Source organism: Nycticebus coucang, chromosome 19, assembly GCF_027406575.1.
Source record: "Nycticebus coucang isolate mNycCou1 chromosome 19, mNycCou1.pri, whole genome shotgun sequence".
In the NCBI taxonomy this organism is placed as follows: Eukaryota; Metazoa; Chordata; class Mammalia; order Primates; family Lorisidae; genus Nycticebus; species Nycticebus coucang.
In genome coordinates this window covers 54380182-54404471 of record NC_069798.1, presented here as the reverse complement: position 1 = coordinate 54404471, position 24290 = coordinate 54380182, and the positions used below count along the sequence as shown (strand labels likewise).

The 24290-nt window shown below is 44.7% G+C and overlaps 1 protein-coding gene across 13 annotated transcripts in view; it reads right to left on the bottom strand.

The window, feature by feature from the left end:
• NEDD4L (NEDD4 like E3 ubiquitin protein ligase) overlaps nucleotides 1–24290 on the bottom strand; it is a 345542-nt gene that overhangs the window by 62454 nt on the left and 258798 nt on the right. For all 13 annotated transcript variants that reach the window (XM_053571164.1, XM_053571165.1, XM_053571166.1 and 10 more), the window contains 5 exons: nucleotides 17590–17640; nucleotides 10109–10170; nucleotides 9883–9985; nucleotides 7726–7892; nucleotides 640–772 (listed from right to left, as the gene is read on the bottom strand). In XM_053571164.1, the coding sequence (XP_053427139.1) occupies nucleotides 640–772; nucleotides 7726–7892; nucleotides 9883–9985; nucleotides 10109–10170; nucleotides 17590–17640 (516 nt within the window). The remainder of the gene's footprint in view (nucleotides 1–639; nucleotides 773–7725; nucleotides 7893–9882; nucleotides 9986–10108; nucleotides 10171–17589; nucleotides 17641–24290) is intronic.

The window sequence follows — 24290 nt, the reverse complement described above, 5'->3', positions numbered from 1 at the left end:
ATTTTGCTTTCCCAATTTTGATCCCTGAAACATTCGTGAATGATCTTAACATAATGTCTAAGAATGGATTTCTAGTAAGTAAAGTGGATAAGACAGCATGAAAGTTAAGATTATTGCTAATTTGTTGTTCAATTCATCATTTTTTCCAGTAATTTACTATAACCATTTACAGGGGAAATTACAAACATTTCTATTCACCCAAATTTGTATTTTCTTGGCAATAAATCTCTTTCACAGTATCAAAACAACTCAGTAAAAGCTTGCACTTAATACCCAAACAAGTATAAGGGGCTCATTTAATTGCTGAGCTATAAGGCCCCATATTATCATTTAATGAGATATGGTGCGACCCTGGGAGAAATAAATTACCAGGTGAATGTGTATCTTAAGAATTTCATGCCAAAAATAATGTTATTCATTTTTATAACAACAGAGAGCCACACGTACTTGTTAAACATGGCTTTCATAAGCACTTTCTAAATTAATTAACATCCACATGTTAATCCATTCACTGTGAGACCATAATCACTACATTCTGGACAACATTCACTGAGAGAAGGAATTACCACGTGAATCAACCTGGAGAACACAGAAAGAGCTGCAGGGTTTGGCAGCACTTGGGGACCTCATAAGTCATACCTCGGGGACGTCACCGCCTTCTGAGGGCTCGGGTTCCAAGTCCTCACTGATGTGTCTGCGGGAGCGGAAGCGCCTGTGGGCTGCCTCCTGGTTGATCTGTCTGATGTTATTGTCCGACTCTGAGGCCACGTCCCTGAGGGGGAACAAGAGGAGGGACCATGCATGAGACCCGGCCCTTCATGCCAAGGGTCCTCACCCACGACAATGTCGGTGTCAGACCCTAAAATCAGCTGGCCATTGGGCATGAGAACTCTTCCACCACATCTTGGCTAACGTGTAGCTCAACATTCATTGGAATCAAATAAATGCAGTTTTTAAACACATCAGTCACAAGATTTTGAGCAACTTTAAGGCATGTTATTTCAAAACTTTAGTATTTAAGAAAGAACAGAAATCAAAGTTGTCCACTAATCTGTGGCAGTGACAAATTAGGCCTTTGGAAGGAGCGGTGACAGGCAAGTTTATGCTGTGGCCAGTCAGTTGCGACCCACCCATGTCTCGTGATCACAGGGCAGCTACTTGAGGTCATCCACAATTAAGCAGAGCCTGTAAATGCTACACATTCAAAGCTGATTTCTAGAGGAAGTCCAAATCCACTAGGAACATTTTTGGCTGCTATCTGATTTCATTTTTACTGAATTCTGACATGCGTCCCCTCCCCCCCATTATCTACTTTCAAAAACCCAAACAAACATCAGGCAATAACTTCCCAAGTCAACTGGGGTTTGAAGAATACCACACAACGTCATATCCTATGTTTTGTCATATAATGCTCAAAATTCAGGATATGAAAGCATCGATTCAATCTTGTGAACTTTTTTGCAATAAATTACAGACAACTATCCTTTGGGAAAAATGTTAGTCAGAGTCTTTTATGGTAGAAATTTAAATGCCAAAATGTTTTTCAAAGAAAATTCTCATCAATATTTTCAACAAGTTATCATACTCAGGTAACAAAAACTATACCCAAAGTTAGTATCTTAAAATACTTGAAAACACTGTTTCTGATTAAATAAAATACTGTACTAATCAAGAGACCTTAGTACAGACTCTTTCTAAACAGAGACTTTCAAGTTTCCTAACACATTCTCTAAAGAATCTGCCGAGTCCGGGCGGCGCCTGTGGCTCAGTGAGCAGGGCGCCAGCCCCATATACCAAGGGTGGTGGGTTCAAACCCGGCCCCGGCCAAACTGCAACCAAAAAATAGCCGGGCATTGTGGCGGGCGCCTGTAGTCCCAGCTACTTAGGAGGCTGAGGCAGGAGAATCGCCTAAGCCCAGGAGTTGGAGGTTGCTGTGAGCTGTGTGAGGCCACGGCACTCTACCGAGGGCAATAAAGTGAAACTCTGTCTCTACAAAAAAAAAAAAAAAAAAAATCTGCCGAGTCCTGCAGGTGGCAGGACTATCTGCAAATAAATAGGTGACTCTAACACCAGTTTCCAAAGCTGTTTTAAGTATTTCTCTTAGGCATCTTTATACTACGACTTCCTTGGTAAAGGCAATACTATGAAAGTTAGCTTCCATTTAATCCACATTTAAATTGTATTTCCTTATTATTAAAGTCTCAATGAAGTGTTACTGTATTTCCACATCTAATACAAAATTCTACACAGATAGATATATAGGTAGAAATATATATTCTACATATCTGATAGTTACATTAAACTATTATAATTGAAATAGCACAATAATAGAGGTACCTTCAGAAAAACTGACATAACTATGGCCATAGAGAAAATCACTAAAACAAAGGGACAAATATACTATTAAAATTTCTGAAATCACAACAGCAGAATGAGAAAAAATGGCACTTTGTGATTTTATGCTGCCATGGTCCTTTTTATGAGCCAATTCTTAAGTACACAATGATTGTAAAAACTGTCAGTTATTAGAGAACAGTATAAAACTTGGGAGAAAATGATCAGAACACATTTGTGAAATATGCAAACCATTTCAGTCACGTCTAAGAAGGCAAATGAAGTTATACGGTCCCTCTCTCACTTTTGATTAAGGATAAAAGCAACTTGACTTTGTAATAATCAGCCTCACTTGAAAATGTTTTGTATCCAAGAGTTTCATCATCATTTGAAGTCTTCCTTTAACATGCCAGTTGCTGTTTTTATTCAGTCAACACTGAGGCACTAAAGATCTCCTAGGAATGGGATCCTACCGGAAGTGCTTAATGTCATGCTACTTGAAATTTTACGAGGACTTCTGAGAGGCTGAGAAAGATAAAGCTTTACTTTACCATGCCTGCACCTCACATCCTTTGGAAATATAAAAAATTCCATTACTCTGGGAGGATAAGAAAAAAAGAGGATAGGTTAAAATTTAATCATGCCAATCTTCCTTATCCAACTTGCTAACATAATTTGTAATCAGCGTGAAGCAGAAACAACTAAATAGCGTAAGAAGATACCTCTGATTTTAAAATTCCAACCTGTGGCTTTTAAGTGATAATATGATAATGTTCACGCAAGGGAGGCCTTTTGCATTTGATTAAGCAAATGAGTGAGAGGATTATTTAAACTAACTAGACATTTAAATAATCACTAATAGGGGCTGGGCCTGGTGGCTCAAATTTGTAATCCCAGTGCTTTAGGAGACAGAGGCCAGAGAATCACTTGAGGTTAGGTGTTTAAGACCAGCCTACCCTACCAGCCACTTAGGAGGTTGAGTCCAGAAGTTCAAGACTATAGTAAGCGAATGGGAAGATAACCTTTTAAAAATGTTTCTTAGCTGACAAATTAAAACAGAAAAATTCTTTTATCAAGAGCAAGGTGATAAGAAGAGGCTACTTCAATTTTTCTTCAGTTACCAGTTTCACATAAACATTCTTCATTTGACTTCATGGGAAATACACAAATAATGCTTTAAAACCCCCACTGGTTTATCAAGAAATCGACTTCAGTAACAATTAGGGTCACTGTGTCAGATCATTTATGTTCAAAATGTTGTAGTGACTATAAAGATGATCTGAGTTATCCAGACATGAAATTACTGAGTTAGAAGTAGATGTAGAGTGCTTTATAATAAGGATTAAAAAAATGTTTAACTTGGGGCGGTGCCTGTGGCTCAGTGAGTAGGGCGCCGCGGGCGCCGGCCCCATATGCCGAGGGTGTCGGGTTCAAACCCAGCCCTGGCCAAACTGCAACAAAAAAAATAGCCGAGTGCTGTGGCGGGCACCTGTAGTCCCAGCTACTCGGGAGGCTGACGCAAGAGAATCGCTTAAGCCCAGGAGCTGGAGGTTGCTGTGAGCTGTGTGATGCCACGGCACTCTACCAAGGGCCATAACATGTAGAGACAGAAAAAAAAAAAAAAAATGTTTAACTTCATCTTGATTCATAGAACATCATGTAAACTATGGCTTTTATTGCAAAAAGTTTATAGTTTACGTTTAAAGAAGACAGGGACCAATCTAAAGTCAGAGGAGTTCTAAAAGCCACCACTAGATTTGAAAGGGCTGGGGTTCTTCTGGGGTCACCCTCTGTTGTAATATTCAGAGTCTAGGCCCAGTTCCCCAAACCATGTGCTTGTAACCACTTTCACAAGGGGCTCATTTTCAGGCCTTCATCCACTTGAGATGCATTTTGCTGAACACCTACTCTGTGCCAGGCAAGAAGGGTAGATCAGTGAATAAGAAAACAAGGTACCAGCTCAAATGGACAAATTTTATGCTCCAGGCTAGCAAGGACCAAAGAGGGAGAACTGGACAGAGGTGTGAATGCTCAAGGGAGGAGGGCCTCCTAGCTGAGACCTCTGAGTTAGCCAGAAGGGGTGTGATCTAGGTTTTTGCTTCTTACTTTGGGGGAAAGAATATTACCAAAAGAGTATTCTCTTACTTGGGAATAAGAGAAAATAAGGAGAGTGAAGGTGTGCCCAGAGGTTCACAGCAGGAACTGTGCTAATGGCCCTGGGTGGCATGTCTGAAAAGAGACCAGGCTGAACGGGGACCTTGTATAACGTCTTGAGAACAGGACATCCAAGACAAAACAAAACCCCCTTCTCAGTGGGCAGAGTGCGGGGCACCAGACTGTAGCAAACTGGGCCAGAATGACGGTCACCAAGACAGTCTTCCTGCTTTGCTTAGCACATGGCTATCGCTATCCGATTTTTGCAGATACAGCCTTTTCATAAAAGTACTTCCTGACAGCATCAGTTTTTTTCCCCAAAGAGTGGTTTAGCATCCGTTTAAAAACCGAATTATGAAACACATTACTTTTGAATTCAAACAATTTTCAAAAATAAATCTGGGAGGGCTTCTGGCCAAGGCAAATAAAGTTCAGGAGAAAGCAGCAGCCCAAATTCACAAACAGTTCAGATGGGGTGAGGTTTGTTGTGGAAGCTCTTTTTCCTTTCTCTTGCTTTCCAGAAGTCACGCTCATTGAAAAGGAGATACTCTTTGCGTTCCACTGAGCTCTGCTGACGGCCCGCGGCTCAGCCTCTCCCTTTGGCATCGCCGCCTCACAGACGAGGACAGTCATGCCACCGACCTCTCCCTCAACTACATGTGAACCTGAACTTGGATTAAGAACTGCATTTTTCCCTTGTTGCTTCTGGGCTGAGGATAAGCCAGGATTATAGAAGTTACGCTTTTTTTTTTTTTAAGAGCCAGGCTCTGATTGTGTCACCCAGGCTGGTGGAGAGTGGTGCGATCACAGCTCACTGCAGCCTCCAACTCCTGCTAGGATTATAGCGCCCTGCCCAAGTTTTATCTGTTTAGTTTGGTTCTTCAGGACGTTGCCACCAAAGATGGTACTTTTTTTTTTTTTTTGAGACAGAGTCTCACAATGTCATCCCAGGTACAGTGCCGTGGCGTCACAGCTCAGAAACTTCAAGCTCTTGGGCTTAAGCGATTCTCTTGCCTCAGTCTCCCAAATAGCTGGAACTACAGGAGCCCACCACAACGCCCGGCTATTTTTTTGTTGTAGTTGTCATTGTTCAGCAGGCCCAGGCTGGATTAGAACCTGACATCCCTGGTGTATGTGGCTGGAGCCCTAGCCACTGAGCCATAGGTGCCGAGCTGGTATCTTTTTTTTTTTTTTTAAACAACTTTATTGAGGCCTGACTGACATATAAAACAACGTTATTTCATGTGTACACTGTGATCGGTTTGGGGAAACCATCACATAGGTAGTATATTTAGAAAGATGGATGCAGGGCCTTCCTGGGAATGATCTCATTAGAGTTTCCCAACTCTGTATGGTAGAGAAGGCTGCAGTTATCCCTGTTTGTTCCAAAAATAAAGACCTCAATCTGCATGACACTTATTAACAAAGTTGCACACGTTTCCACATACAAATCAGCTGTTAGTAGTTCTTCCTTTGTGGGTTGCAACTGGCCACTTTTTTGTGGCAGTCACCTCGGAGCCGTTCCAGATGCTTCTTTCTCGTGCTGTTTAGATAATGGTGCTTTGTGTATTAGGGCACTGCTACCAAGCTTCTTGTGATCACGACACATAACCAAGCCCAAGGCGGGTCCCAAGTCATGTTCACTACAAAGAGCCATATTGGCTCACAACAGTTTCAAAAGCTATGGTCACTAGTCAAAAGGAGTCCAGTGAAGTGGCTCAGGCCTGAAATCTTGGCTATTTAGCGAGGTCGAGGCAGAAGAAACACTTGAGACCAGGAATTCTAGAACAGTCTGGGCAACACAGCCAGACCCCATCTCTACAGAAAATATAAAAACCAGACAGGTGTGGTGGCATGTGCCTAGAGTCCCAGGAACTCAGGAGGCTGAGGCAGGAGGATCTCCTGAGCCCAGGAATTGGAGGCTGCAGTGAGATATGATCATGCCACTGTACTCCAGCCTGGGTGACAGAACAAATCCCTGACTCAAAGAAAAAAAAAACAAAAAAAGGTAGAAAAGCGAATTAAATAAATGATCAACTGAACAATTTCTGTTTATATTTCCATATGAAAAAATTTTAACAAAAGATAGTTTAACATTACCCAGACATTGTAATATTTAGGCTGTCCTGGGACCATGAGCTAAGCCCACACTGGGCAGTGCAAAGCTGACCAAGGACAACTAATATTCATGAGACTCCACTTGGGGATGTAGGGAGGACAGAGTATTCGGTGTTTCAGATTCTGTGAACTTCATCTCTAAATTAAAACCTAGGCCCGACGACTCAGCCACATTTCCCACCCATAGTCATATATAGAATTATCTTTGCAATTTCTAAAGACAAAAGGGGTTTTAAGAACACTATCCATCATATTACTAATACCACTTGTCTAAAAAGCATCATTAGCAAATTTCTTTCAGAGTTTAGATAGAAGAAAAAAATACACGTGGCTTTTATTACACACAGAAAATTATATAACTCATTGATAGTTACCACCCTATCTGGCTAAGGTCTTGCTGTGTATTTTGACATGCCAACAAGCTGCTTCAAAACCATTTTTATAGCAGTTGAGCTTTAAATAGTGTTTATCTGCTATCAGTCAAACCAAAAATTGTGGCGGGAGCAAAACAGTAACCAATTTACTGCATCCTTGAGGCTAGTGAGGGATTAAAACAAACAATAATTACTGCTTCTGACTCTGTAACCCTCTTATGTGTTTCTAATTATATTAAGGGGATAAAATTTCTCCCAAACAGGAAAAAAAAAAAAAAAACAAAACAAACCCAAAATGAGTTTTTGAGAAGATTCCCATATCCAAAAACTTAACACAGAAAACCGCAAAGCCAATCTGCTTGCTGCTTTCCATTCTGGGTGAGACAGGAGAGAAAGCTGAAGAGAAACAAAATAATGTCGTCACCAAACATAAGCTAAATCTAGAAAAAATAACCTCTGCTTCGTGATTCAGGAATCTGCAGAGAGAAGATACACAAAATCAATCAGTCCATGTTGAACACAGCAGCATGGGTACGAAGGCGGTTGCTGCCTCCTGGTAACACACAAATCCAGGCCGCTCTCATGCTCTTCCCCTAGATGGAGAGGAATCTCGTCTCGCTGCCCAACCACCTGCTCTTCCTGCCATGTCATTCCCTTCCCAGCCCTGTCCCAGAGGGTGGCTTATTGGTACCTGACTGCACAGAGCAGGCAGGACCAGGCGTCCCTGGCCACCATGTTTACTCACATCAAGCTGGGTCGGTGCCACTGAGTGGTCCGGTTGTTGTGGTTGACGTAGTAAGTTCGGCCTAAATTGTCCACTTTTTCTTCCCAGCCAGGGGGCAGAGGAGGAGGAGGAAGCTCCTCTTGGTGCTGAGAAGCTGAGTCATTCGAGTCGACAACTTCCCACCCGTGCTGTGGGATAAAGTTCAACAGAAGGTTATGCTGGGGTTCCTCAGGTGGGAGGGAGAGACAATGGCAACGTGTTGTACACACCCTCCTTGCCCCACTGCACTCTGGCTCTTGCAATGGCTTCGTGAGCCACAATTGAATCAATTCCCACAGTTGGATCAAAAAGCTCTGGAAGTCAAGGCGGGTGGATTGCCTGAGCTCAGGAGTTCAAGACCAGCCTTAGACAGAGTGAGATCCGTCTCTAAAAATAGCTGGGTGTTGTGCTGGGAGCCGGCAGTCCCAGCTATTTGGGAGGCTGAGGCAAGAGGATTGCTTGAGCCCTAGAGTTTAAGGTTGTGAGCTATGAAGTCAGGGCACTCTACTAAGGGTGACAAAGCAAGACTCTGCCTTAAAGAAAAAAATCAGTTCCAGAGGAGGCCTCAAAAGTCTTTCGAGCAGTGGAATTAATCTTGCTGCCTGATAAGATGACTATGTTGTAGGGAGCAACAGAGGTCTGGATATGTGCAGTTGGCTAAGTGACTTATATATTAAGTCCCATTATATTCTTTTCATTTATCAAGTTCGTTATTTTGATGTGAAGGCCTCCAGGGCTGTACAAAGCCATGCCAATGACATGGGCCACAATTACAGCTGTTACCTTTTCAGCACCTCCACGAGGTAAAGGGAGTGGGGAAGATGAGCCTCACTGCACGTGTCCTAACACAATCACAGCCCAGTTGACCAGGAGGTCCAGGGCCCTACTGCTGCATCTGGTATTGTCACAGGAGCCCACAGTCTGGAAGGGGCTGATTTCTACTCGGGCCTCCTCCCCAACAGGCTTTACGGTACCAGAGTTCAAGTTACACTTTTGAAATGCATATTTTAGGCATTAAGTATTCCTTTCCTAACATCCCCTGGTAAAATCACTGGAAAATTAAGTAATTCACTGGTTACTGCACTTGGAAGGCAAGAAGAGTGTAAAAAATTCCTTGGATTTGAGATAAAAATCTCTTGATGTGCTCATGAAATCTTACATTCATAACTGTGTGCCACCCACTTCACTCCCCTTCACGTGTACAGCAAGATGAAAGCTCACGAATGAAATACTGCCTGGAAATATGATCCCTGGGTCAGAGGGGGTTCAGACTGACTTGCCCACAACACATCATTCACGTATCACATACACGCAACAGCTGCAAACAGATGTGAGCTCTGGGGAGGCCTTGCTTAACAGGCAACTTTGAGAACAATACCAAGAATTTGTCTAACAACACAGTGCTGTCTGAGGCATGTACTGAGAAGGTGCCCCGGGGCCCACAGCATTGCCTGGGATCACAAAGTTAACAGGCAATGATGTCAGGAGGGTGAAAGGGAAAATTCCTCTGGACAGCTCAATCCAGAGGGCATTTCTAGGAGAGGGCTTTTCCACGCAGTCACCTGTGGGCCAAATGGCTAAGAAACTTGGAAAAGATTTTCTAAATCACCTCATCTACTTTGAGGCAATTTCAAATGCTAAAAGGATTTATGGAGAGTTGAAGTCCAACGTAGTTACAAAACTGAACACATGAGGGGCATTTCACAGCCTGCAGCTTTCAGTGGAACAGGGATTTTTAACCCCCGTGCAGGGGCACACCGATGAGCCCTGAGAGGATCTTAGGTGTGCCACGAAAATTTTTGAAGATCATTAATTATTTTCAAAAGAAGTTCAAAACACAGTAAACGCATTCTTTTTTGTTTGTTTGTTTTTAACTCTTTTTTTGATCAACATAATGTAAGTGTGCTGTAGACGTTTAACTATAGGTTCAAGTGTGCTGTGAGATAAAAAAGGTTCAAAAACACTGCTCTACAGGCTGCATATAGCACTGAGGAAATCTCTCCCATCAGTAGTGCGGTAGGATAAGAAGAAAAGCGCCTCTTTTAAAATCAAAGCAAGTAAATGTCTTGGTAGACCATCCAAAACAGATTCACGGACTCGCCTTTCCTTTGGACGGAGGCCCGGAGCGCCTCAGCTTACCTCCACGTCATCTCTCTGCTCACTGCTATCTTCGTCTTGGCCTCCGTTTTTCGGCATATAGGCCATTTTAAGCCGCAAAAATCCCTTCACTCGAGATTTATGACTGCATAATGGAAGAAAATAGGTTAAAAAGGATGACCTGGCTACTCCTTTCATGTTTTTAGTGACTGTTGAACTTGGCCCTAGAGAAGAGCAATCCCTGCAGCCGTGCCCCCTCCAGCCTCACCTTCTTGGTCTGAGAAGAAAGTCCTTAAATGTGTAGGGTCGCTCCATGGTTGGGTCTTCTGTCTATGGGGAAAAAAATAAAAATAAACTAAGTCCCAGTGCTCCTAACTTTGTATTCGAGATACACTGAACTAGATCACAGACAATACATTTTGTATTTTTGAATGTGGCGACTGAAAAAGGAGTTGGTTCCTCAACTGGCACTTAGACAACATGTCACAGGTCAGGGAATTAATCTACCGGAGATCCACTAGGTGTCACCATCCACATTGGGTTCTGGGAGCCAACTCCAGCCACAGACAAATGACAAAAGTACAGTTGTCATTGCCAAGTGTAATTTCTAATTGTGGGGTGTGGCCTGGATCTCACAGAGCTGATTAACTTGGGAGAGCCAGCAGTCACTGGTGCCTTGCTACATCCCTGCACCTCCAGAAGCCTGAAAAGTGGAGAAAACAAGAGAACATACAAGATCTAACCTTGGAAGGCAGCTTCATTTTTCACATTGAAACATCACATCCTTAGCCTGCGATAACTGAAAGATTATTTCCTGCACAGAGATAGTCCTGGGAAGCACTACCATTTAGCCTTCTGCTAGGGTTTAGCTCATCAACTTATGAGTGTGACCTGGATATTTTTTCATTCTAGAAGAAATCAGTACTTGTTTTATTGCATGAACTTGGCCCAACAATGCAAGAAATTGGAAAAAGAAGTGCTAGTATGTCATTAATTTTTAAATTATATGTAATAAAGCCTTGTATGCCTGGACCCTTAAACATATTTTCAAATATAAACTTTTGCAGCAAAAGAGAAACTATAGTTGGATGATTTATTTTATCAGATCTGTGTATGTAGCCACCTGTATTTGCAACGTCATCTCTTTTCTTTTATTCCCTGCTTTAAACTCCCAGTGGCTTCCTGTTCTTACAATATATGAAAATTCTTTCCTATGATCTACAAGGTCAACTATGTTTTGGCTTTTAATGACCTTTGACCTCATTGTAATGCAGTCTAGTCCCTCCTTATATTCCCACTACCCTGCCCTCATCTGTCATGTATGAAAATCACACTGAATCCTGCCACAGAGCCCATGCACGGGCAGGTCCTTCTGTTATACAGCTGATTCCAGACGGCAGGCCTGGTGTCTCCACTTTACCACTCACGTGTGAGATCCTGGGTCACATTCTCAGGATTCTCATCCTAAATTGTCTCTGTCAGCCACCCTATCACCTTTCTTTATCTTCTCTGTATCATTCTCTTTAAATCACTTTCTTACTTTATCATCCATCACTTCTGGAATGTTAAGCCCATGAGATCAAACTTGATTTTGCTTACCATTGTTATCACTGGTGGTAAGCCAATTAATTCATTTGATTTATAGTAAATCAACAAGCCCTGGAAAATTCATTATCGCTGAAGTCAGTCAATTATATTCTCTAGATTGTTTTCATAAGGCCAGTAAACAGACACAATTTGGAAATATTTTCCACAAAAAGTTTCCAAATATGCATCACTTATAAAGGGAAATTAATCAATCAAGAAAACTACTGATGATATTTCTCCTTTTTTTCATTTACTTAACAATTTTAGAGCAATACCAGTGGTAGACATGGGTAAAACACAGTACCCGCCTGTGTGGTTCAATGACATGGGAGGAACCAGATAACAACAATTCACTAGAAACTGTGGCAGACCAAATTCAGGGACATACAGAGGTTATACTCTGTTAGACGTGGGGTAGAAGGAAGAGACATTCTGACTGGGGGGTCAAAATGTTTCTAGATGTGTGGTCTAATCCAGGACAGATGGGGCGGTTTGGAAAGGGGCAGCACGAAGAAGGGGCAGGTGAAGCTTAGGAAATCAATATCATGAGCCAAGCCTTGGGGATCGTCCCTGGTGAGCCTGAGGAACCCAGGGACAGCTGAGAGTGCGCAAAGGGGAGAAGGACAAGACCACAGAGGGCAGACCTGAGGGCAGGTGCACCCAGACACCACGCGTGCAGATCAGTGATCCTGGCAGGTCAAGAGGCAGATCTCCGGGCTCTGAGTCCTGGCCACTTACAGAGCTGAGTGGCCACAGGCAAGCTGCTTACCTCTCTGTGCCTCAGTGTCATCTGTTAAATGGGGCAGCTATATCTTATAGGGCTGTGAAGATTAAACCAACGGAGCTGGTCTATGTAGTCAAGTCCTCTGAGAGCACCTGGCACACTCAACAGACACCGGCCATCATCATCATCACCACCCAGATCGACATGTTCATGTCCTCTGTGAGCTATGCCAACTCAATGCCAAGCAGTAACAGGCAGAACTCCAACCTTTTGACTGTGAACAACACCTGTACGCATGTTTCATTTCTCAGGGCTCAGCAGTCAGAGGGTTAAAAATGTCAGTATTTTTTTTTTTTTTTTTTTGGTGGGTTTTTTTTTTTTTTGGCCGGGGCTGGGTTTGAACCTGCCACCTCCGGCATATAGGACCGGCGCCCTACTCCTTGAGCCACAGGCGCCGCCCCCAGAGGGTTAAAAATGAAAGTTCACTTTTATGGGAATTCTCTAGTCTGAATGAGAAGATGATCATTTCAAGATGATAACTACAAGATTTTCCTTGGCACCCATCCAGCATGACCATGCTTCCTGGAGACTCCGAGGATGGCACAGAGGGTGCTCTTGGGAGGAATCATCACAGACAGATCAAGGTAAGTAGTACTGTCAGCCAAACTGTCAAAGTGCTGCCTCCAGTTCAGGGTACGAACACTCAAAAAAAAAGAAAATCTTTTGGATACACCATGTTTTCATCTTAAAGAGACTAGCTGTTGTTGGCAGAAGTGCAGTCACTGTGATGTGGAGTGAGATGAGCTATTCTGTAGGCGGGAAGGAGAGGGCCTCACCGGGTCTCCAGACTCAAAACCTAGAAGCAACACCCAGAAGAACTCAAGCCTTAGGCTAAGCCGCTCCTACCATGCTCCTGACTGTCCTGTGGATAAACAAGGACACTGGAGACCTAGGGTCAAATCCAGTACTGCCACCAACCTACTGACTGCTGAGCAAGTCACCCCCCTCTCTGGCCCAGGTTTCCTCATCTGGAAAACACATTGATTCTGGGAGTGAATCAATGTCGCTACATCCCTCTGAGCTCTATGAGACTAAATCCTGACATGCGAGAGGGAACCCTCACTCTGCCAGCAGCCAGGAACGCAAGAGGGGTAGAAGGACGTCAATCATCTAAGTGCAGGTAAGGCAACAGCCTTGAAAAATGGGAGAAATCTGTGTTTTATAGTAGCCATCTCTGCTGAGCACCTTTCCCACGGATGCAGAATGTTGCAGCTGGCGGGTGTGCTGGGGGCTCCAGGGGCAGGGGAGACGCAATGAACAAGCGCAGAGGAAGAGAAGTTTCAGAGGTAAAAAATGCCAGCACTGCTGGGAATTTCATTCACACAAGTCTTGGAGTGATTTTTTTTTGTTGTTGTTGCAGTTCGGCTGGGGCCGGGTCTGAACCCACCACCCTCGGTATATGGGGCCGGTGCCTTACCGACTGAGCCATAGGCGCCGCCCAATCTTGGAGCGATTTTTAGCCTTTAATAATTAGTAGATATAAGTTATGAAATACTACATGAACCTTCAGACAACGAGCCACTGAATTTAACAAAAGAATATGAAAATGGTCATTGAAAAAAAACCAACGATAACAGAAAATAACGGTGCAGTTACAGTGAAGTTCTCCCTTGGTGGCCCAAGGCAAAAGAAAACATGGAAGGGCTGTTTCAGCTGTGGTATGGGAGTCAATCTCCTGCTTCCTCCATGTGCCCCCCGTGCTTCTCACTGCCCAGATCCCCCAGGTGACAAGTATGCCCTCGTGGTGACTGGCCCCTCTGGTTATGAAGACCACAAAACTGCGAAGATGTTCTACCACCGAGCTGGCTGGAAACCTGGCAGTGTCTAGGCAAACAGTGGAAGCTCAAAGAGGAACACTAACTCGGTTAAGGTTGCCTAGGCAACTCGCCCATCTCCAGGGGGTGTCAACAATCCCTGACAGGCAGATTCCCATCTTTTAAAGCCTGACCCCTGGAGACTTCCAGAGCCGGGGTCTATGTCTTCTCAACTCTCTGGCCTGGATAAAGGCCCTGCCTACAACCCCACCAGCCCCCTACACCCCCGCCTCTCTTCTACACTCACTCCTCCCCTCAAAACTGAATAGAATGGGAAAGAAACATTACGCACCAGTGGCAACCGTGGAGCAGACGCACAGAACATACAAGCCCCAGCTGTTCTAGGCTCCTTGTGTCCTTTTTCTTACCTATATTTTTATCCCACAAATAAAACTCTTATTTTCTTTCCTCTGGAAGCATGTGGCTGGTAGAAAGCAGTGAGGAATCATGAAAGAAGTGACTTCTTATTATGACTCCTTCCTCTTTCTGGCTTGGGACTAGCGACAGGGCTGATGTTGCCTCCTTTGGCCACGGCAGTCCACCACTGTGGTAGGGACGTTCCACTACGCCTGGGATACTGGATATTGACAACGCTTCCTGCCCGTCTCTGAAGGCCAAGGCACCTCCTCTGCTCATCTTCCAGGCAGGGCAAGGCTCTAGCCCGGATTCCTGTGTAAGGGCCACAGGTCCCACAGGGCACGTCATGAATCCAGGTTAGAATCTGGCAGTGCGCCAGGGCTGCGAAGCCAAAGGGACCCTAAGGCAGTGAGACTTCCCTAAGGACCTGTGGGAGAGACTGAAAGGTAGGGATGCTCTGACCATCTCCCCTGCTGGGAGGCTTCTTTGGACCTGGAAACCTGTGGCCACACAGCTGAGGAAAGCCAACCTAAGAGTCTGAAAGCAGGGCTGCTACAGACACCAGGTCCTCCTCCGCAGCCGCAATGACCACCAGGGGAAACGGAAGCCACAATCATACAATTTTGACCTGCTCTGATTCTCACATGTGTGGGCAAATGTGGTAGCCACTTGCCACATGTGACTTCTTACATTACAATCCTAGTTAATTGAAATGGAATGATACACAGAGCTCCTCTGTTGCACCAACCACACTTCCAATGCCTGCCTGCTCCCATGCTGACAAGCTGGGTGGCAATTAGGCAGGAACTGGCCCCAAGGACCCAACCACAATTACAGTTCTACCCCTCACCAAGTATTTGTTGAAAGAACAAGTAACTATCAAATCAATCATCAAACACCACATCAGAGTCCTTCAACCTTGAAGAGGCTGGGCGGGTTGGCAAGGGCCACTTTAGCACCGCAATTCCGCACTCATGTCCTTATTTACTAAGAACGAAATGGGGCATTTTTGTCATTTTTCTATTTTCTTTATGTAAGATTTAATGATTTTGACAAACATCAAATGAACAGGCCATATATCACATGCCCTTACCATAGCCACATAGCTGTCAAGGAGAGAATACCCACGAGTCATTCCATAAAACACACGTGAATGCTGACATCCACTCCACACACTCACACTGGTGTGCTGTCACACAGAACAGAACGACACGGTGCAACTGCCCCACAAGTGTCCTATACACGTGACCAAACACCCAAACAAGAGCACTTGAAATCCTGCACTCAAAGGAGACATCTAGTCGTAACATGCTACGTGGTTTCAGCCACCGCAGAGGATAGAGAACGGATCTTCACTTTGCTCCTTTTGTTTTCTTTGTGGTCCCTCTCCAGACTGCAGCTGGCTCTAAATAGCTAGTTGGTTTTAAGTATGGAGACTATGGTACTTTGATGGAAGCGCTATCTGCCATTAGCGAAATGGGGACGGTCTGATCAACTCCGCTCACATTAAAGTACTCAGTCCTCTCAAGGAATTCACCCTTTATCATCTGCCTGTTCCGTTCTGGCCCGCACTCTCGGCACCATTTCCTTCTTTAAAAGCTCACTGACCCTATCTCCACCTCAAACCCAAATTCTAACCATTCCCTCTACTGACCTGGCCTCTCAAGAGGAACATTCTTCTATCGAGCTCTGCCCAATCTGTCAAAACCAATTTCCACTTCATCATTCAAACAAGAGCTAGCTGGAGCCAAGTCCTTAATAACGTTCACCTTTGCCTCTTTGACAATATTAGCAAATAATTTCCCTGGCCAAGATGTGGTTTTTACATTAGGGGGAAGAGAGAGCGGGACATCAGGAAAGAACTGGTCACCCGCTAACACTGTCCCAAGTGTGAGAAGAGCCAGTCTCAACGTGAAGAACTAACGGAAGACAAACTGATGGAGACCCATGCACGGGGTCTTTCCTGGCCAACACTGAAACATGCAAACCTCTCCACGTGACCTGAAAGGAACGACCTGGTTCGTGATGGCCTTTGGAATCAGTCTCCTGTGGAAGTCCCATGCAGGCACCCATAAGCTCCCTCCTGTGGCACCTTAGAACTTCAGGTTTTTATACAGAAACCAAAATATACTGGATTGCTTTTTCTTCCAATCTTTGCGAAAGGAATGCACTTGAGATCTTTCTTCCTTAACAGCTCCCCTGAGTGAGCACAAGCAAACCACCTGCTATCACATTCCTTTGAGGCACATCTTCAAAGCCATTCTGGTGAGTTTCTCTCTCTCGGTATTTAACATATGGCTACAGCCACAATTTCATCATAGTGGGAAGCAAACACTAGGTGGCTCATGTCATTTTAGTTTATAGACTTTTTATGTTACTTGCTCAAAAAATAACATAATGCCCTTGAAAGTCAGAAAAATCTGACTTTGTTCTCTCCGCTGTTCACGTATATCACTTTGTACTCCCAGGAGGAGTGGTGGAATAATCTGGAAAAGTGAAGGTGGAATAGAGATGATCCACCTTCACCAAGGTCTCCAGGTTGTGGCCCCACATTCTACCTATACCACCTCAGGTTGCCAGTGACACCCCCAACCTGGGTTGCTCGTCAACAGCCTCGACTGTTCTGCAACTCATCTGAGCAGAGAAGCCGCAGCAACAGCGCCCGTGCTGACTCAGCACACCTTCTAAAACAAGGGTGGGTGTTTCCCACTGACAAGTTCACTCAGAATGGATGGCGTCTTTTTTCTCCACGCAGAGAAAGCCACACATCAAAATCTGGGAAATACTAGCTTATACATGCACATAGATGCATCCCAGAGAAACCGCATGTGCCATCCAAAGGCAAAGGGAACACGCACCTGACAGACCCAGAGGATGAATTTGGAAGCAGACATTAAGTGACACGGAGAGGCTTGAACAAAGGAGATGGCTGTTTTGCAAGATGTTACAGGCAAAGGGGAAGCGATCACAGAGCATACGAGGAGAGAAGGGAAGCTGGGGTTGTGGACAGGAAGGCCTAGAGATCTTGACGCACTTCACTGTCACCACCATGCTATCCTCTGTCCCCGTGAAAGGATCACTTTCCAGAAAGGAGACCGGCCCAGCACACATATGCTTCATTTCAGTCTTCTCCATCGCGCTCAAGAAATCACTCTGAAAATAAACCACCTCCCACAGCACGCAGCAGCACGCGTGTGACACCCTTACCGGAAAATGACTAAGGGGCACGTCCACCTGGCCCAGGAAGTCGTCTCGGGTCTGTGAGGAAGAGAACAAAGAGTTAGTTTTTCCATCTACCATCAAGTATCAGCATACCTTAAAAATGTTTCATTATAAAGAGAAACAAAGGTCCAGGGCTTGACACTGGCTACAGGGGGGACCGTTACAGGCAGAAAGCCCAGAGGCAGCACCGATGACGGTCACCTAGGAGACCAGTGCACCTGGACCGCAGCTATCTGAGAGGTGCTGGAAGCACGTGGGCAGTCAGGGAGGAGATTTGTAAGGCCACAGAGGGTTTGAGGGCAGAGCTGGGCCCAGTTGAAGGAGAGGGTGGCAAAAAAATGAACATTTTAACGAGTAGTTAAGTGCTATAAAGGGTTTCTTGAGAGCTGAGATTCTACAAAGCCTAGTTACTAAATCTTACTATAAACTGCACATCTTACAAACACACACAAACCCTTTCTAAACCAGTAAGTACATGGCTTCAGAATCTGTTCTGGGATTAGGTCCTGCTAATTTTTGGACACACCATGCCCCTCCCTCTCTCCCATCTGTCTCATAGCACGTATCTGCTTGACTTAAAAGAGATCCAGGGGAAGTTCAATTTAGAGATGCTCATTAGTCCCCTCTCAGGCTCTGGGAATCACCTAGGAAGTCATAACGCGGCTTCAGGGGGTCACTGGACTGGACCACAGGGTGTGACAACCCTGGGTCACACTGTGTCCCCCCTGCTACGCTGCTTGTGGTGTGGTCCCTGAATGACCTGAGATGCGCACTGGACTCAACGTGCTCACAATGACTTTTGCCACCCTCATGTGAAAATACACAGTTGCTTCTCCCACACTCGAAATGCACAAAGGCTGGAAAGCTCTTTAGCTGTAAGCAGGCCTGTGTCACAGTTTGCCTGAGGAAAAAGCCTGAGAGAGATCCAGAACTCCTCACTTCCAACCCTGGTCTCTTATTTTCACTTCGCTGGTTTATGCATAAATTTTATTTTTCTAACATACAGAAACTACTTTCCAAATGCACTCGGAAAACACTTTCTTCTTACATTTAAAAAGCAGCAACAGGTAAATATGAATAGATTTATTGAAATGGTTTGCTCCAGGCTTAGGAATTTCCTTTTAGATAATTGAAAAAAATGGATGAACTGGAAATCCATCTGTCTCCTCTAAACAATGCATGAAGGATAATAAAAAAATCAAAGTTAACCAATGGGGTGGGTATGCATGAGAACGAGGCTAGCCTCCACCCTCCTGACGACCTTTCCATTTCTTATATTTTCTTAGCTACACTGGCTACAATCCAACATGGAGACACCTCGTCTCACAGAAAGCTATAAGGGAAATGCTGAAAAATCCTTTAAGTTTTACTGAGAGCAGCAGGAGGCCTCGAAAATGATGGAGCTGTGCTGTCCAGCCCCCAGGCCTGCCCAGAGTGCCAGTGACTCATACCAATGACAGTCACATGAAAAGGCAGGGAGCATGCCTGTTCCTTCCATAGCCGGCTGATTGTGTTATCATTTTAAAGTTAGTGTAAATATGAGTTTAGCATTAAAAAAATGGAAATTTAATGAATCCTGATCATACACTGTATCTCTACCTAAGGTGAGCAGAGTGGGTGGCACCTGCTCCCTCCCCTCCTTGTCCTCCTGGTAACTGCGAAGGAAAAGGACTCAGGCTGCCATCATCCGGAGGATATGACACTCTTATTCAAACCTCGGTTTCAGAACCACATAGCTCTGAAAAGTTACTTATGAATCTTTAACCGAAATGCATCTTAGCAAGAATTTACACAACATCCATGTGCGATAAAATGAATTAAGTTTTGCTCAGACGCCAACAGCCAGTTGCCCAACACCAGCTGCAACAGCAAATCCTTACCGTGCTCAGCCTCCCCAGGCTCCGTGGCAAGGCTGCTTCCCTTGGAGGCAGTGACTGCGTCCATTTTATGGACGGGAAACCTGAGCACTATGTGTGATTTGCCGGAGGTTCCCATCCAGGCAGGCTGGTTCCAGACCCCAGCTCTTATGTAATCCTGTGCACCCCATCTCATTTAGAAGGTTAAGGCGATGTAAAATATTTTAGGTTAAGGACGTCACATCATTAAAAAAACAGCAGTAAAGCAGGGCTGTGTACCAGCTCTGGGCTTCCCCACCACATGCTGCCTCTGAATGGTACAGATGAGAAGGGATTCTGATGACAGTGTGATGAGACTCCAGGGGCTTCTGCTAAGACGCTCACTTGGCATGTTACCTTTAGCACTCCCCCTATTCCAACTGCTCCTCTCCTCAGAGGAAACCGTTTCCTAAATTCCCCAAGGTGCTGTGAAGCTAGGGAACGTCACTTGTATCTTACCATATTTCCTCATTATATTAAGAAAACAACTTCTGAAACAGTAGAAACTGAGCAATCTCACCGCTAAAGGAAACAGGAGGCTCTCATTGGTTTACATCAAGGGAGACGGAAATACAACTATATGTGGAGAAAAGGGGACACGTCTACATTGCTGGTGGGATTACAAACTAATACAATCTCTCCGGAAAGAAGGATGGAGAATCCCCAAAGAGCTAAAAGTAAACATTCCATTTGATCCCTCAATCCCATTACTCAGTACCTACCCAGGAGAAAAAAAAAAAAAAACCAAAAACAAACAAAAAACAATTTACCATAAGGACATTTGCACTAGAATGTTCATTGCACCTCAATTCACAATAGCCAAGATGGAGAAATCAACCCAAGTGCCCATCAACTCATGAATGGATTAATCAACTGTGGTAGATGTACACCATGGAATACTATTCAGCCATAAAAAGATGGAGACTTTACAGCTTTTGTATTAACTTGGAAGGAGTTAAAGAACACTTTTCTTAGTAAAGCATCACTAAGAAGAATGGAAAAGCAAGTATCCAGTGTATGATATGAAACCAATATCAACACTAATGAAACCAATAGACAAAATCCTACATGCCCATATGAGGGGAAAGCACAGTGACGTTTGGGGGAGGGGGAAAGGGGGAGGCGGGAGGGGGATTGGTAAGCTCTCACTCAATGGGCATGAAGTGGGGGTACGCAGCACACTCTGAGTAAAGCGCTCAACCACAACTTCAACTATACCTAACAAACACAAACAATGTAACCTAATCATTTGTAACCTCATATTAATCTAACATAAAACAATTTTTTAAAAAGAAATAGAAAAGGAACCAAACAGAACAGAACATGGCCAAAAGAAACTGGCTTCAACCTATGTTTTGCCAGTCAGTGGAAGATATAGTTGGTTGTGAGATCTCGAGTTTAAAACATCCCCTTATTGGCAAAATTATAGAAGGTTAAGGATGTCATACCATTAAAGAAAAAGAAAAGTCTTCAACACTGCAGAGGAGACCTAGGAAGAGAAGGGATGTCAAAGGGGCACCTCTGATGGTCCGAGGGGTCAGGAGGTGTGTGGGCGTAAGATCCTGCTGGGGACAATGTTTGGGGCCATCACATCACCACCACATATGGCATCTCATACCCACGTTATAAAAAACACTTTAATCAAATCAATTTGTAATGATTTCCTTTACTAACTTATTTTCACCAAGCATCATGCTTTAATTTCAGCTCTCACTGCGAATAACTGGCATTTCTCGTGGCCATTTTTAAGTAGTAAAATGCTGGCAATTGCAACCTCCACTGCACATTTTCAAAGGCTAAAACATCCACGTTATAACACAATTACTATGCATGTTTCTTTCTGATGAGCCATCAAATATTTCCCCAGTATAATGACGAGGCCAAAGAAAGCCCTTGAAATCTTGCCAGATCAGGTGAAATGAAAAATCTATATTCCATTATAAGAAGAGTTATATAAATTCACAAATCACACACTGCCTCAGAGCTCTCTCACTGTTGATGTGATGGAATGCCCCCTTCCCTCTTTTAAATAAGAAGGGGTGGGTCAAGTGTGCTCCACGTTCATGCAGGGGGAGGTGTTGCCACCATGAGTGGACACCACGGGGATCTGATTACAGCCTGTGGATACTCCCAGGCCCTGTGTGCACACGGGTCAGTGCTACCCGCGCTGACATGGATGCCACAAATACAAATGACTCAATTTCTCAAAGAACACATCCATTCAAAAAAACCACACAGACTCTTGGTCTTAGAGGTTAGAACCTACCAAGGATGCAATCTGAATCTCTCTATGCACTGGTGCCCGTGCCATTCTGGTCCTTTTAGGACAAAAGTGGTGGTTACAGCAAGGCTGGACATAGTGCAGACACTGCATGGAGGCTCCGAGGGAGGCAGGGGGCTGTGCAGAGGGTGGGGGGAGTACCAGAAGCAGGAAGGGGTGCCCACAGGCCAGGGTGGGGCCCTCAAGTCTTATTAGGAAAGGTGTATAAAAAGGATCACTGGGTGCGGCGGCTCACACCTACTATTAGTAGGTGTCCCAGCTACTCAGGAGGCTGAGGCAGGAGGATCACTTAAGCCCAAGGGTTTGAGGCTACAGTGAGTTATGACAACACCACTGTACTCCAACCTGGGCAACACAGTGAGAGCCTGTCTCTACCTAAAAGAATTAAAAAAGGATTAATGACTCTTACAAAGTAAAATAGTCCATACGTAATCCTGGAGTTACATATCAAGGCAGTGTTTTTTTAAGTTGTAAGCTGCAATCCCGCAATGGGGACCAAGAAGCAATTTCTTAAAAAGTCTAACAGAAAAGAAAAATCTTAGTGCCTCACACATAATACATAGTCCTATTTGGGAAACTCATTTCAGTTACTCACATATACTACATGTTAACATAAATGTGCATCCCAAATTGTGAGCTAAGGTTAATTGCTTTCCGTGTGCCACCATCAAAAGGATTTGAAAGCCACTCAACTGGAGAAAATAAAAACCATCCAGTATCACAAACTGCCTGGGGTTTCATCCTAGAAATCATTAAGTAGTGATTTCTCAGAAAATTATGTTTACAATACTTAAGACAAATAGAAGAGAACTGTAGAAAATTTAGAACATAAGCAAAGAATAAGAGCATAGTGTATGATCAGATCTTTGTTACAAACCAAGGTAAACATCACAATTCCTTCCAACACTGAGCCAGAAAAATAACCTTCGCGTCCTCACTAGGCTACTAAACGAAGCTTCCCCATCTGCTGTTTTCTGCTGAAGCACGGGGAGCCAGGGGACTGACCAGATGGAAGAACAGGTTATATTTTTAGAGTGACTTGGGAAGCATGCGTTCTGAATTATCTAAATAATGAATGGCTTGAGTAATTTGTACAGAAGCTTTTAGACCAAATGCTAAAAACACAGTGGCTGTTTGACAGCTTATTGTCTGGGGAGTCACCTGGCGTCCTGGATGAATTTAATCTTTGGCCCATGTTTCATCCCTCAGTGAAGCAGGAAGTCAGATTTGTCAGCACAGACTAAAGGAAGAATAGTCCTGTTTCCCCACCCACTTGCCGGGCCCATCAGCTTCCATCAGAGCTCCCCAAGAAACGAAGAGCAAGCTCTCCCCCCACCCACCCAGACCAGGGCAGAATCTGAACCGTCACCCAGCACCCGGGGAAGGCTTCTCTGGCTTTCAAGGTGATTGCTTCAAAATACCTCACTGAAATCACCTTAATCAAGTAATAGAGTCACGCGCCCTTCTAAAAAGAAAACAGTGCAACCGTGAAACACTCTCTGATGCATATGCTCTGGCCAAAATTCAGTTCAGAGGCACCAGAGAACACAAAACCCAACGAAAACTTTTCACAGACACACATCTGGCTCTCACACTGCCAGGTCCCCTGCTACTCACTAACGCACAGTAGGGTGTGTCCGGGAGACACCGATTCTTATTTATAACAACAAGTAAGACCTCCGCGTCAACAGAGCACACGGCAAATTTGTAGGAATTTTACAGGGCCCAGGAGAATCAGGCTGGAGGGCAAACAGGACCAAACCACAGACATGCTAGTTGTATCTGCCACCAGGAAGACCATCTATTTTAAGATACTTTTGAAATTTGTTGAACAGAAACCGGAGCGGGGAGGAGAGACCCTGCAAGCATGTGCACGCAAGGACCTGGCAGTCACCGGAGCAGCCCTGAGGTGGGCCAGGCTTCAATCCAGGAGCATAACCAGACCAGTACAAACTGGGCTGGGTTCTAAGGGAGTCCCTGGTTGCTCTAGGTACCCAGCGACGGCCTCAGGGGACGAGATGTGCCTGCTCTGGGTGGGTGGGGGTGGTTTGAGAACACTCAGTTCTCTGCTCTGCTCCAAACATAAGCCTATTCCAGGGGTGGGGTCACCCGAAGGCCACAGGGATTGCAGTGTTTGCCACAGGAGCACTCGACAATCTGAACTTAAGACCCACCAGACTCTGGGCTGCAGATGTGGGGAAGGCAGTGTGGGAAGCAGAGGCACTTGGCGGCACAGCGCTGTTGAGCTCCTGCAGGCTGGGGGTCAACGCAGGCAGAACCCTGACTGGCCACAGTTCAAGTTCAAGGGCTAGGGTCTTCCCGGCTTTGGACGAGGGTCACTGCAGAGCCCACCACCACCATGTAAGTGTGAGTAGAGTGCTGCAAGAAATGTCCCAAGTGGTGAAAATGCCTCTGCCAAGGGTCAAGGTCAGGGATGACTCTGTGTAGGACCTCATCTTTAAGCAGGGGCATGAGGCAGGAGCTCGCCTGGAGGACAGAGGGAGAGAAAA